This window comes from Osmerus mordax, chromosome 13 (genome assembly GCF_038355195.1).
Source record: "Osmerus mordax isolate fOsmMor3 chromosome 13, fOsmMor3.pri, whole genome shotgun sequence".
Classification (NCBI taxonomy): domain Eukaryota; kingdom Metazoa; phylum Chordata; class Actinopteri; order Osmeriformes; family Osmeridae; genus Osmerus; species Osmerus mordax.
Genome location: NC_090062.1, coordinates 15,645,372 through 15,658,954, shown reverse-complemented (window position 1 = coordinate 15,658,954; position 13,583 = coordinate 15,645,372). Strand labels below are relative to the sequence as shown.

Genomic DNA, 13,583 nt, shown 5'->3' with positions numbered 1-13,583 from the left:
GAGTTTGGTGTTCCAGAAACCCAGAGAGGTGAGGGAGGGAGGAGGTCCACTACTACAGAGCAAGCTGTGGTCAGAGAAGTACAAACTGGGGACCCCTAATGAACCCGTAAAGTCTGTATACATGCTGCGTTATATATATATGTGTGTGTGTGTGTGTGTTGGCATGTGTGTGTGTTTGCATGTGTGTGTGAGTGTGTGTGTATGTGTGTGTGTGTGTGTGTGTCTGTGCGTGTGGGTGGGTGTGTGTGTGTACTCACGTAGGCTCCTCCGTAGCAGCTCGTTGCTCCTCCAGCTCCTGGGCTTGTTTGACGGACGGCAGCTTCGCCTCCACGGGAACAGACTCTGGATCAGATCAACAACAGGAACAGACTCTGGATCAGATCAACAACAGGAACAGACTCTGGATCAGATCAGTAACAGGAACAGACTGGATCAGATCAACAACAGGAACAGACTCTGGATCAGATCAGTAACAGGAACAGACTCTGGATCAGATCAACAACAGGAACAGACTCTGGATCAGATCAACAACAGGAACAGACTCTGGATCAGATCAACAACAGGAACATACTCTGGATCAGATCAACAACAGGAACAGACTCTGGATCAGATCAATATCAGGAACAGACTCTGGATCAGATCAACAACAGGAACAGACTCTGGATCAGATCAGTAACAGGAACAGACTCTGGATCAGATCAGTAACAGGAACAGACTCTGGATTAGATCAACAACAGGAACAGACTCTGGATCAGATCAGTAACAGGAACCGACTCTGGATCAGATCAATAACAGGAACAGACTCTGGATCAGATCAGTAATAGGAACAGACTCTGGATCAGATCAGTAACAGCAACCGCATCAGAGGGAACCTGTGGCTTCACTGGGCTCAGAACTGTTCCGAGTCACAGTGAGGCAGGCCGGTCCACGGACTCCCAGCCCACAGGACTGCATGTTCTAGAGAGGGCTGTCAGGTACCCAGCCCACAGGACTGCATGTTCTAGAGAGGGCTGTCAGGTACCCAGCCCACAGGACTGCATGTTCTAGAGAGGGCTGTCAGGTACCCAGCCCACAGGACTGCATGTTCTAGAGAGGGCTGTCAGGTACCCAGCCCTCACGACTGCATGTTCTAGAGAGGGCTGTCAGGTACCCAGCCCTCACGACTGCATGTTCTAGAGAGGGCTGTCAGGTACCCAGCCCACAGGACTGCATGTTCTAGAGAGGGCTGTCAGGTACCCAGCCCTCACGACTGCATGTTCTAGAGAGGGCTGTCAGGTACCCAGCCCTCACGACTGCATGTTCTCACACTGCCAATATTGGCAACCATAAATCTCCGTCTGTCAACCAACTATGTATGTACCAGACCATTAACCCAGCTCATTATCACAGCTAGCACTGGGCTGGGAGACAGGAGAGAGGAGTGTGGCGTCTGGAAGGGGACTGAGTGTGTGTGTGTGTGCACGCCCTTCACTGAGGTATCTGGGTTTGGCTCATGGTAAGAAGCTTCAGTTATTATGTTAACTCATAACTGGCATCCGAGTAGACATCTGGAATATATGGTCCTCTAAAATATTAGCTTTTTCTAGACTGAAATGTTAGCTTAAAAAAACTGTTATGAAGTCAGGATGATTATTTGGGGAGCCAGAGAGGGTATAAATAAACCGATGGTGATTTAAGTTGATGAGCAGAGTCGCTTTTAAGAGCAAGCTGGTGCCTCCCACTCACTAACATCCATCTTTAGAGGCTGAGAACCTCTCTCTCTCTCTCTCTCTCTCTCTCTCTCTCTCTCTCTCTCTCTCTCTCTCTCTCTCTCTCTCTCTCTCTCTCTCTCTCTCTCACTCACACTCACACTCACACTCACACTCACACTCACACTCACACTCACACTCACACTCACACTCACACACAGTGAGGCCAGGGCCCTACCTTTGGGTTTGTGGCATGCGATGGGCACCAGACAGTCCTCCTTGATGAGGGGTTTGAGAGCAGAGCTGCAGCCTCCGGTGTGCTGCCCGCGGTGATCCATACACAGCACCACCCTGTAGCGCAGGCCCCGCCCACACGTCACTGTGCACTGCAACACACACACACCAGAACCAACTCAGAGATTGCACCTGGTCCACACGGTTCTAGCAAGTTCCGGGCATCGATGAGAGTCCAGCTATGCTCTCACCTGAGACCACTCCATGGCAACCCACTGCGGACAGGTGAAGGTGTTGCAGGACTGGCGCGTGATTGGCCGGGGGGAGTGTGTGCACTTCCACTCCTCCACCTGCGCGATCTGTCCGTGTGTGTCCTCCTCCACACACACCACGCTGCGGTCCTGCCAGCCCCCCGCCTCGCCACACGACACCGAGCACGCCGTCCACGGACCCTGCTCCCAGCTGGGGACGACAGGGTCAGCTGTGCTGCTGTACTGCACCTGACTGCACCTTACTGCACATTACTGCACCTTACTGCACCTTACTGCACCTGACTGCACCTTACTGCACCTGACTGCACCTTACTGCACCTGACTGCACCTTACTGCACCTTACTGCACCTTACTGCACCTGACTGCACCTTACTGCACCTTACTGCACCTGACTGCACCTTACTGCACCTGACTGCACCTTACTGCACCTTACTGACACCTTACTGACAGACAGACAAACAAGCAGACAGACAAACAAGCAGGCAGGCAGGCAGGCAGGCAGGCACACAAACTCCCTGACCAGGCCTTAAATGTCCATGTTTACATAGCTCCCAATCGGGCAGAACCCACTACATTCATGAGCAGAATGAGGCATTTGGACTATAAACGGATGCATGGGTGAAGTCATAGACAGTTGTGGGCTGAGGTCTATTTTCAATCCAGTGCTGTTGAAGGGTTGTGCTGTGGTAGAGGAGCAGTGTGATTGGTAGAGGAGCAATGGGATTGGTAGAGGAGCAGTGTGATTGGTAGAGGAGCAGTGTGATTGGTAGAGGAGCAATGGGATTGGTAGAGGAGCAGTGGGATTGGTAGAGGAGCAATGGGATTGGTAGAGGAGCAGTGGGATTGGTAGAGGAGCAGTGTGATTGGTAGAGGAGCAGTGGAATTGGCAGAGGAGCAGTGGGATTGGTAGAGGAGCAGTGGGATTGGTAGAGGAGCACCATACAGTGAGTGGTAGATCCAAGTCACTTACCGAGGTAGTGGCTGGAAATGGTCATAGGGCATCACCTCTTTAAATCCATCACTACAGGAGCAGACAGGAGCAGAACAAAGTGTTCAGATGCAGGCCCACATACACACACACACCACACCCACATCAACCACACACACCCAGACAACCACACACACACACACACACCACACCCACACCCACATCAACCACACACACCCAGACAACCACACACACACACAAACACACACACACACACACACACACACACACACCCACATCAACCTCACCCACCCAGACAACCACACACACACACACACACCCACATCAACCACACCCACCCAGACAACCACACACACACACCACACCCACATCAACCACACCCACCCAGACAACCACACACACACCCACACCCACATGAACCACACCCACCCAGACAACCACACACACACCACACCCACACCCACATCAACCACACCCACCCAGACAACCACACACACACACACACACCCACATGAACCACACCCACCCAGACAACCACACACACACCACACCCACATCAATCACACCCACCCAGACAACCACACACACACACCCACATCAACCACACACACCCAGACAACCACACACACACACACACACACCACACACCCACATCAACCACACACACACACACACCACACACCCACATCAACCACACCCACCCAGACAACCACACACACACCACACCTACACCCACATCAACCACACCCACCCAGACAACCACACACACACCACACCCACACCCACATCAACCACACCCACCCAGACAACCACACACACGCACACGCACACCCACATCAACCACACCCACCCAGACAACCACACACACACACACGCACACCCACATCAACCACACCCACCCAGACAACCACACACACGCACACCCACATCAACCACACCCACCCAGACAACCACACACACGCACACGCACACCAACATCAACCACACCCACCCAGACAACCACACACACACACACCACACCCACATCAACCACACCCACCCAGACAACCACACACACACCCACACCCACATGAACCACACCCACCCAGACAACCACACACACACCACACCCACACCCACATCAACCACACCCACCCAGACAACCACACACACACACACACACCCACATGAACCACACCCACCCAGACAACCACACACACACCACACCCACATCAATCACACCCACCCAGACAACCACACACACACACCCACATCAACCACACACACCCAGACAACCACACACACACACACACACACCACACACCCACATCAACCACACCCACCCAGACAACCACACACACACACACACCACACACCCACATCAACCACACCCACCCAGACAACCACACACACACCACACCCACACCCACATCAACCACACCCACCCAGACAACCACACACACACCACACCCACACCCACATCAACCACACCCACCCAGACAACCACACACACACCACACCCACACCCACATCAACCACACACACCCAGACAACCACACACACACCACACCCACACCCACATCAACCACACCCACCCAGACAACCACACACACACACGCACACCCACATCAACCACACCCACCCAGACAACCACACACACACCACACCCACACCCACATCAACCACACCCACCCAGACAACCACACACACACACCCACATCAACCACACCCACCCAGACAACCACACACACACGCACACCCACATCAACCACACCCACCCAGACAACCACACACACACACCCACATCAACCACACCCACCCAGACAACCACACACACACGCACACCCACATCAACCACACCCACCCAGACAACCACACACACACACACACACACGCACATCAACCTCACCCACCCAGACAACCACACACACACCACACCCACACCCACATCAACCACACCCACCCAGACAACCACACACACACACGCACACCCACATCAACCACACCCACCCAGACAACCACACACACACCACACCCACACCCACATCAACCACACCCACCCAGACAACCACACACACACACACACACACCACACACCCACATCAACCACACCCACCCAGACAACCACACACACACCACACCCACACCCACATCAACCACACCCACCCAGACAACCACACACACACCACACCCACACCCACATCAACCACACCCACCCAGACAACCACACACACACCACACCCACACCCACATCAACCACACCCACCCAGACAACCACACACACACACGCACACCCACATCAACCACACCCACCCAGACAACCACACACACACCACACACACACCCACATCAACCACACCCACCCAGACAACCACACACACACACCCACATCAACCACACCCACCCAGACAACCACACACACACACCCACATCAACCACACCCACCCAGACAACCACACACACACCACACCCACCACACCCACCCAGACAACCACACACACACACCCACACCCACATCAACCACACCCACCCAGACAACCACACACACACACACACACCCACATCAACCTCACCCACCCAGACAACCACACACGCACACACCCACATCAACCACACCCACCCAGACAACCACACACGCACACACCCACATCAACCACACCCACCCAGACAACCACACACACACACACACACACCCACATCAACCACACCCACCCAGACAACCACACACACACACCCACACCCACATCAACCACACCCACCCAGACAACCACACACACACCACACCCACATCAACCACACCCACCCAGACAACCACACACACACACCCACACCCACATCAACCACACCCACCCAGACAACCACACACACACACCCACATCAACCACACACACACACACACACACACACACACACACACACACAGTAATTCAGGTATCCTGCACCTCTCTGGACAGGGATCCATGTTGCACTCCTTCAGTTTGGGCGTGGGCTTGTTGTTCTCAGGGTAGTTGTGACACAGCTGTTCTGAGGTGCTCTGGTTGGTCCGGATGTCTGTGCACTCAGCAGAGTTTAGCTGGTATCCTGGAACACACACACACACACACTCCCTCAGCAACTCTGTCCTAGCAGTCTGGGTTGATGCTGGGTCACACACACATTCAACCATGTTGACCTAGCATCCCTCTGGCTCGTGAGGCAGCCAGTCTCACCTCCTCCACAGGTCACAGAGCAGGGGAAGAAGTCTGTCTCCACCCACTGGTATCTGATTGGCTGGTAGAACAGGAACTGGATCACAGTGTCCCTGGGCCCGCCGTACTTGACCTAGAGATGGATGGAGATGGGGGGCGGGGGGGGATGGGGGGATAGGGGGGGGTAGGACAGAGGAAGTTCAAGGGGAATCTCAATAGTCTACATACTTACTTCTTCCCTTGTCTCCTTGTGTCCCTGCCCTAAGTGCTCCATCCATCTGCTGTCCACATGGAGGTGACGCTGAGGGCGTCTTTAGGCTGTAGAGGCAGACAGTGTGTTCTGGGGAGTCAGGTGGCTGAGCGGTGAGGGAATCGGGCTAGTAATCCGAAGGTTGCCAGTTCGATTCCCGGTCACGCCAACTGACGTTGTGTCCTTGGGCAAGGCACTTCACCCTACTTGCCTCGGGGGAATGTCCCTGTACTTACTGTAAGTCGCTCTGGATAAGAGCGTCTGCTAAATGACTAAAATGTAAATGTAATGTAACCACATCCTAATGATGGACCTAGAAACCCTGTTCAGAACTGTAGATGTTTGGATACAGACTTGGTTGCCAACCCAAACCAGCCTAGCATGCCTCATCAGTCTGCAGATATTCTGCAATCAGGGCTTTGGGTCCCATTCCCTCACACAATCTGTGTAATCACATGAATTATGTCAACATTAATAATTATGTTTAATAAACAAGAGAAACGAACATTAGATAACAACTTTTTTTTTACATTTCTGTCCAACTCCTCCAAAATGCTGCACCCTGAGGTCACTTCCTCCTTGCTTCACAAAGACCCCTCCCACCCAGGGAGGACTAAAAGGAGGATTACAGAGTCACAAACTGGGGTCTTGTCAAGTTCTTGCGTGTCTCACCTTGATGATGTAATCGGCTCTGAGCGGTCCGTGAGCCCTGAGTGTCTGTCTATCCGTCCCTCGCTGGTAGTCCAGGCTGGTGTTCCCTATCAGGAAGGACCCTGTGGACAGCAGGCTGTGCTCCTCTCTCTTCCCCTGCACAGGGACAGCCTCGATGACTGAGAGAGACAGGGAGAGAGAAGGAGAGGGAAAAAGAAAGAGGGAGATATGCGTTGAAGACATCAAAGCATGTGAAGATAAACACTTTCTTGTGACACCAATTCGTGTAACCCTAAAGTTGGTGTGAGGGATAATAAACACTGTGTAGTCGAGGTTATGTTTTTGTGGAGAACATAATTATAATCATCTGTTGCCCGCCCAGTCCTCTGCTTTTTTCTTGTCACTTCTCCTCTCTGTCTCTCTCTCTCTCTCTCTCTCTCTCTCTCTCTCTCTCTCTCTCTCTCTCTCTCTCTCTCTCTCTCTCTCTCTCACTCTCTCTCTACCTCTTTCTCATGTTTTGTTTCTCTATCACTAACAAGGTGTTTTTTCTGACAATATCGTTTATTACAGAAAAATGAAAAACTGGTTTCTCAAATAAACTGACTCAAACAACAGCATTTCAAACACTCGATTATTTCAACAAATGTTTCTGAAATGACCATCTATGTTGTAGTAATTTCCAACATAATTTAAAGTAGTTTCACAACTTGAAACCATTAACAGCCACATAGCCTAGGCCCCTTCACAAAAATAAGCGATTTTGAATCTAAATACACCTAAAAGACCCTCTCTCCTGATGATACAGAGATCAGAGTGTATGAACAGTGAACTGGGCTACAGGGGACTCTGTGTGTTTAGTTTCCCCCCTTTTACTGTGGTCTTTTCCCCTTTAAACTTCACTCCTCTCTTCCACGTCCGCCACACAAGTCTCCTGATGTCTGACAAACGATCTGCTAAAGTCATTTCAAGGTCACTCTAACTCCCCCTCCTGAAACATCTGACCAAACACACATCCAGTTAAGCCTGGAGCTCTTGGGTATACAGTGATGTTGGACCTCCAGTGCATCGTGATGCTGCCTCCAGTGAGTCAGCTGGAGGTCTCCCCACACACACGCACACACACACACACACACACACGTACACACACTGACCACGCACACATACTTATTGTACTGGGACCACACACACACACACACACGTACACACACTGACCACGCACACATACTTATTGTACTGGGACCACACACACACACACACACGTACACACACTGACCACGCACACATACTTATTGTACTGGGACCACACACACACACACACGTACACACACTGACCACGCACACATACTTATTGTACTGTGACCACACACACACACACTTACACACACTGACCACGCACACAAACCTATTGTACTGGGACCACACACACACACACAAACTTACTGAGCCCACACACCACACACACTTAGTGGGACCACACACAACACACATTCATAGATCACACTGTAGAGATCCGTTCAATACTCTAAGCAGTCTAACACCACTCCACTCACGCACACTAACACCTACGCACACACATACAGTATCAATAGCAAACATACTGGCAATGTACACACAGGAAACACAGTCCATAAATATGACAAGCACAAGCTCCAACACAAGCCAAGGTTCCGTTCTTACCCTCTCTCTCTCTCTCTCTCTCTCTCTCTCTCTCTCTCTCTCTCTCTCTCTCTCTCTCTCTCTCTCTAACCCCCACCCCTTCTCTTTCTCTCTTTTTCTCTCGCTAAACCCATCTCTCTCTTTTCTCTGGCTAATCCCCATCTCTCTCTTCTCTCTTTCCAAACCCCCCCATCTCTCTCTCTTACTAACCTCATCGCCCTCTCTCTCCTCTCTCTTTCTCCCTAACCCCCTCTCTCTCTGCTACTAACCTTCATCTCTTGGTCTCTCTTCTCTCTCTCCCAACCCCCCGCCTCTCTCTCTCACTAACTCCGATCTCTCTCGTCTCCGATCTCCCTCTCTCCTTTCCCTCCTCTCTCCTCTTCTCTTCTCTCCCTCTCTCCTCTCCTCTCTCCTCTTCCTCTCTTTTCTCCTCTTCCTCTCTCCTCTCCCTCTCCCTCTCCCTCTCTCCTCTCCCTCTCCCTCTCTCCTCTCCCTCTCTCCTCTCCCTCTCCCTCTCCCTCTCCCTCTCTCCTCTCCCTCTCTCCTCTCCCTCTCCCTCTCCCTCTCCCTCTCTCCTCTCCCTCTCTCCTCTCCCTCTCTCCTCTCCTATCCCTCTCTCCTGCTGTTATTAATCTCTCTGTACTTCTCTGTGCTCAGCATCTCTGGAGTAGGCAGAATCCCTTTAAGGTCTGCAGTGGCAAAGCATGACATGGAAGATGATGTTTGTTTGTATACATGTGTACGGACAATGCATCTACTCACTAATGTGATGTGGGCCCTTGGCACTCAGCCTCACACCTCGACTGCCCTGGGGAACCTCCAGCACCGTCTTCACAGCTGCAGGACACACACACACACACACACACACACACACAAGCTGTTAACTCACTGTTTCACATCTGCAAGCATTTGGATACGACGTGTTGAAGTACTCGACCATGATCACTTATCAACTGTGATGAGGACAAATACAACCGTGCTGAAATACCAAAGAGATTGAATAAAAAGAAAAGAATGCTTCAGTGTAAAAGCATACTCTGTAATTCTGACCCCAAGTATAAATTAGCAGTGATAACCTGAACTCTGCCACTCCATTGGCCAAGTCTTAATGTGCTAACTGGAAACAAGGAAAACAATATTAAGAAACATACTCAAAACAGCATGACTTTCTTTTTGCCAAAGGAAAAGAGCATTTTACATACGTGTACAGTTATGTGCCTGTGAGTGTGTGAGAGTGAGAGAGAATGTCTCTACAACCAAACTAGCAGTATATATATTATGCATGTGTCTATACCATAAGCCCATGTGTTGAAATGTGATCTCTGCCCTACCAGCACACACAGGGCTGCAGATATGCTTCTGTATGTGAAAAAGCTCTTTCTGGCTGTAGGATGACTTTCACTTTGTTACGTTCAAAAATACTGCATTTTCAGGTGCCGCCTGAGTATCCCGATGTGGCTGAGGGCGGCAGCTTGCTAAGGAGGTGAGAGCTTTATAGAGGAGTGAAGTGCTAATGCTATTTCTGTAGTTTAGGAAGGCTACTTTTCCCTCTGGCTGCAAACGGGCAACCCGTGCAACAATTAAGCTGCTCTGGATGTCGGCCAGAGTCTCTGGTGCCCAAAAATAATTACGCTTGGAAACTGTATCGGCAACACTCTGAATTTATGAGGGTGATGAAATCAATTCATGCCATTTCATTTCTTTTTCGATCGTCTGAAGGAAAAAAAGGTTGAGCCAGATACGTTATAAAGTGACCTTCCAAACAAATTATGGAAATGAAACATTGTTAGGCTGTTAAGAGTTCAGTTTAAATCAGTCTATCATGACTGGACCTGGACAAGAGGGATTAATACAGTCGATTCATATTCTAGACACAAAGAGGGACACCATTCACAATCATAAATTATGTATGATAAACAAACAGGATAGTGTGAACGTGTTTGTATGTGAGTGTGTGTGAGTGTGTGAGTGTGTGTGTGTGTGTGTATCATGGGGGAGGCAGGGAGCAGTGGTGTCTGACCACAGAGGAATTGACCTGACAGAACAGTCTTCATTATGAGCTTGTCCCCGGACTCCTCTACACCTCCAGACCCTAGACCCCTAGACCCCTAGACCACTAGACCACTAGACCACTAGAACCCAGATCCCAACGCCCATTTCAGAGCCTGGAGAGCCAGGCCCAGACTAGGGCGATGTGGGCCCCGCTGTGCCAGCTCCTCTCTGGGAGCCCAGGGAAAGGTCTGTGTCAGCGAGGGCTACGGTGAGTTATTGGCTAGACGGTCTTTATTAGAGAGAGCATAATGCGCTTGGATTAGGTTACTCATAGATCTGGTTAAACAGGCTCTTTAAGGGAACGGGCATGATGCTATGAAAACGCCTGCTCACTGAAACAAAAGCTCCAGTATTTCTTTGTCTGACTCCGTTTGAGCGCTCGCTTCGGAACGGGAGTGACTCTTGGACGAGGAGGGGGGACTTAAGTGCAACTGGCAGCCCATGCTGATGCAGGGGACTGTCCAAACACAATATAAGGTCTCTTTCCACGGCAGCAGACGGATGCCATCTCTATTAGGACAGTGTACAAAGACAGCCTTGTGTGCTAGCAAGCAGAAGCAAGCTAGGGTACTGGGAGAAGGGACAGAGAAACATACTAAGCTTGGATTTCAAATGGGTTTCACTCAGCTAACCTCATGGCACCTTTCAACGATTCTGGTTTTCCATTGAGAGCTTGATGCTGGACTACAGTCCAACGGCAGACTTCTGAGTGATCAAAGACCGGCAGCTCTGGACGGAGGATGACACATAGCAAAACACCCACCAACAATTAAAAGAGAGACATAAATATTTACGTTTTCTGGCTGTTAACTTTAATGCTGATGTTTTTTCAAGCGGTCAGCCATGTTTATTTCAACTCCTCAGTACTGTGCGTGCCAAAAACAAGTTCATTTGAAAAATTTGATACAATACCTCAGCTGGAAAGCTAATAAATGGATTATGTAAATATACCCTGGGCCAATAGCTACTACATTAAAGTTCCAGGGATGCTGAGCTGTTGATGTCAGCGAGCGAGGCGTTCAAACTGAAATTATGAATTCAAATATGTTAATAATGAAGATTTGAGGAATTCTAAACCAGCACAGGGGAGACCCGAGTTCAAATCAATTACTTTTTATTTACAAACCACACATCCTCAAAGTCACTGTTTGTGCCATGGTATTTAACGTCCTAAACGTATTCCGAGCAAAAGAAAATGAATTTCTCACATAAAACGCCAAACAGTGGCAGCTAAAAAGCAGTTATGAATTTAATCTCCAGACATTCTGATTTATGAAAACCCACACAATAAAAAGCGAGACTCCATGTTGAAACACATGTGCAGCTCCATCTGGTAGCAGCAGTCTTAGCCAGAAGGCATGCTGGTACCCCAGGTACATAAACACCCTGGGTCAGAACAGAGACCCATGCCTGGACAAGGGGACCAATCCAAGCTGGGAGGTGGAGAGGGAGGGCGTAGGGGGGGGTATACCTAGGTTGGTAGGGGGAGGTGGAGAGGGAGGGCGTAGGGGGGGTGGGTGGGTATACCTAGGTTGGTAGGGGGAGGTGGAGAGGGAGGGCGTAGGGGGGGGTGGGGGGGTATACCTACGTTGTTCCAGCGTGACGTGAGGCAGGGCCTGTCCTCGCACCAGGCGACACGTGGAGCCGTCACCAGCACACAAGCCACAGTTATCCTCTCGAGCGCCGCTGCCCAGCTGCCGGTCACAGCCCACCTCCTGCCAACACACACGCACACACACGCACACACACGCACACACACGCACACACACACACACAGAGAGAGAGAGAGAGAGAGAGAGAGAGAGAGAGAGTCAGAGAGAGGGAGGAGAATGTAGTACAGATATCCCTAAACACACATCTCTTACACACACACCCACCACACACATCCCTACAAACACATCCACACCACACACACACCCACCACACACATCCCTACCACACCACACACACACCCACCACACACATCCCTACAAACACATCCACACCACACACACACCCACCACACACATCCCCACAAACACATCCACACCACACACACACCCCACCACACACATCCCTACAAACACATCCACACCACACACACACCCACCACACATCCACACACACATCCCCCACCACACATCCACACACACATCCCCCACCACACATCCACACACACATCCCCACCACACATCCACACACACATCCCCACAATCGCGGCCTCTGCTTTCAGGAATCCTGTTTATTTCCCTTCTTCACGCCTGCTGGTTTTCATGTTGTGTATTATTAATCCATATACACTGGGAGGAATCTTGGCCCCATTCTGTCACTGTGAGAGCCAGGCTACCTTCTACCTCTCCTGCTAAATCCATCACTCCAGCAAGGCTCCTGAATGGAGCCTGCCAGCACACCTCCGCCAGCTGTGCCAACGGCAGTCTCCCTCTGCCAACATCCCCCACCGTGCTTCTCGGGCTGGCAGGGCAGACAGCCAGCAGCTGTGTGTGCTTAGCTGAGCGGAGGGGCCTGCGTCCTCTGGGACTGCCATGTGATGAAGCTCAGACACCAGGGGCGGCGTTTGATGGCCGTCCAGCGGCACAGGCAGGAGTAGCCCGGGCGGCCTCTCTACTTTACCTCATCTGAGTCCACACGCCACAGCGAGACAGCGGAGACCAGGGGAGCCACCGC

The 13,583-nt window shown here is 51.1% G+C and overlaps 1 protein-coding gene across 1 annotated transcript in view; it reads right to left on the bottom strand.

The window, feature by feature from the left end:
* Window positions 1-253: 253 nt before the first annotated feature.
* LOC136955514 (ADAMTS-like protein 3) overlaps window positions 254-13,583 on the bottom strand; it is a 92,864-nt gene continuing 79,534 nt past the window's right edge. Inside the window, exons 7-15 of the mRNA XM_067249230.1 lie at window positions 12,508-12,634; window positions 9,630-9,704; window positions 7,233-7,390; window positions 6,332-6,443; window positions 6,065-6,203; window positions 3,165-3,215; window positions 2,174-2,384; window positions 1,927-2,074; window positions 254-342 (exon numbers count right to left, since the gene is read on the bottom strand). Of these exons, the coding sequence (XP_067105331.1) occupies window positions 254-342; window positions 1,927-2,074; window positions 2,174-2,384; window positions 3,165-3,215; window positions 6,065-6,203; window positions 6,332-6,443; window positions 7,233-7,390; window positions 9,630-9,704; window positions 12,508-12,634 (1,110 nt within the window). The remainder of the gene's footprint in view (window positions 343-1,926; window positions 2,075-2,173; window positions 2,385-3,164; window positions 3,216-6,064; window positions 6,204-6,331; window positions 6,444-7,232; window positions 7,391-9,629; window positions 9,705-12,507; window positions 12,635-13,583) is intronic.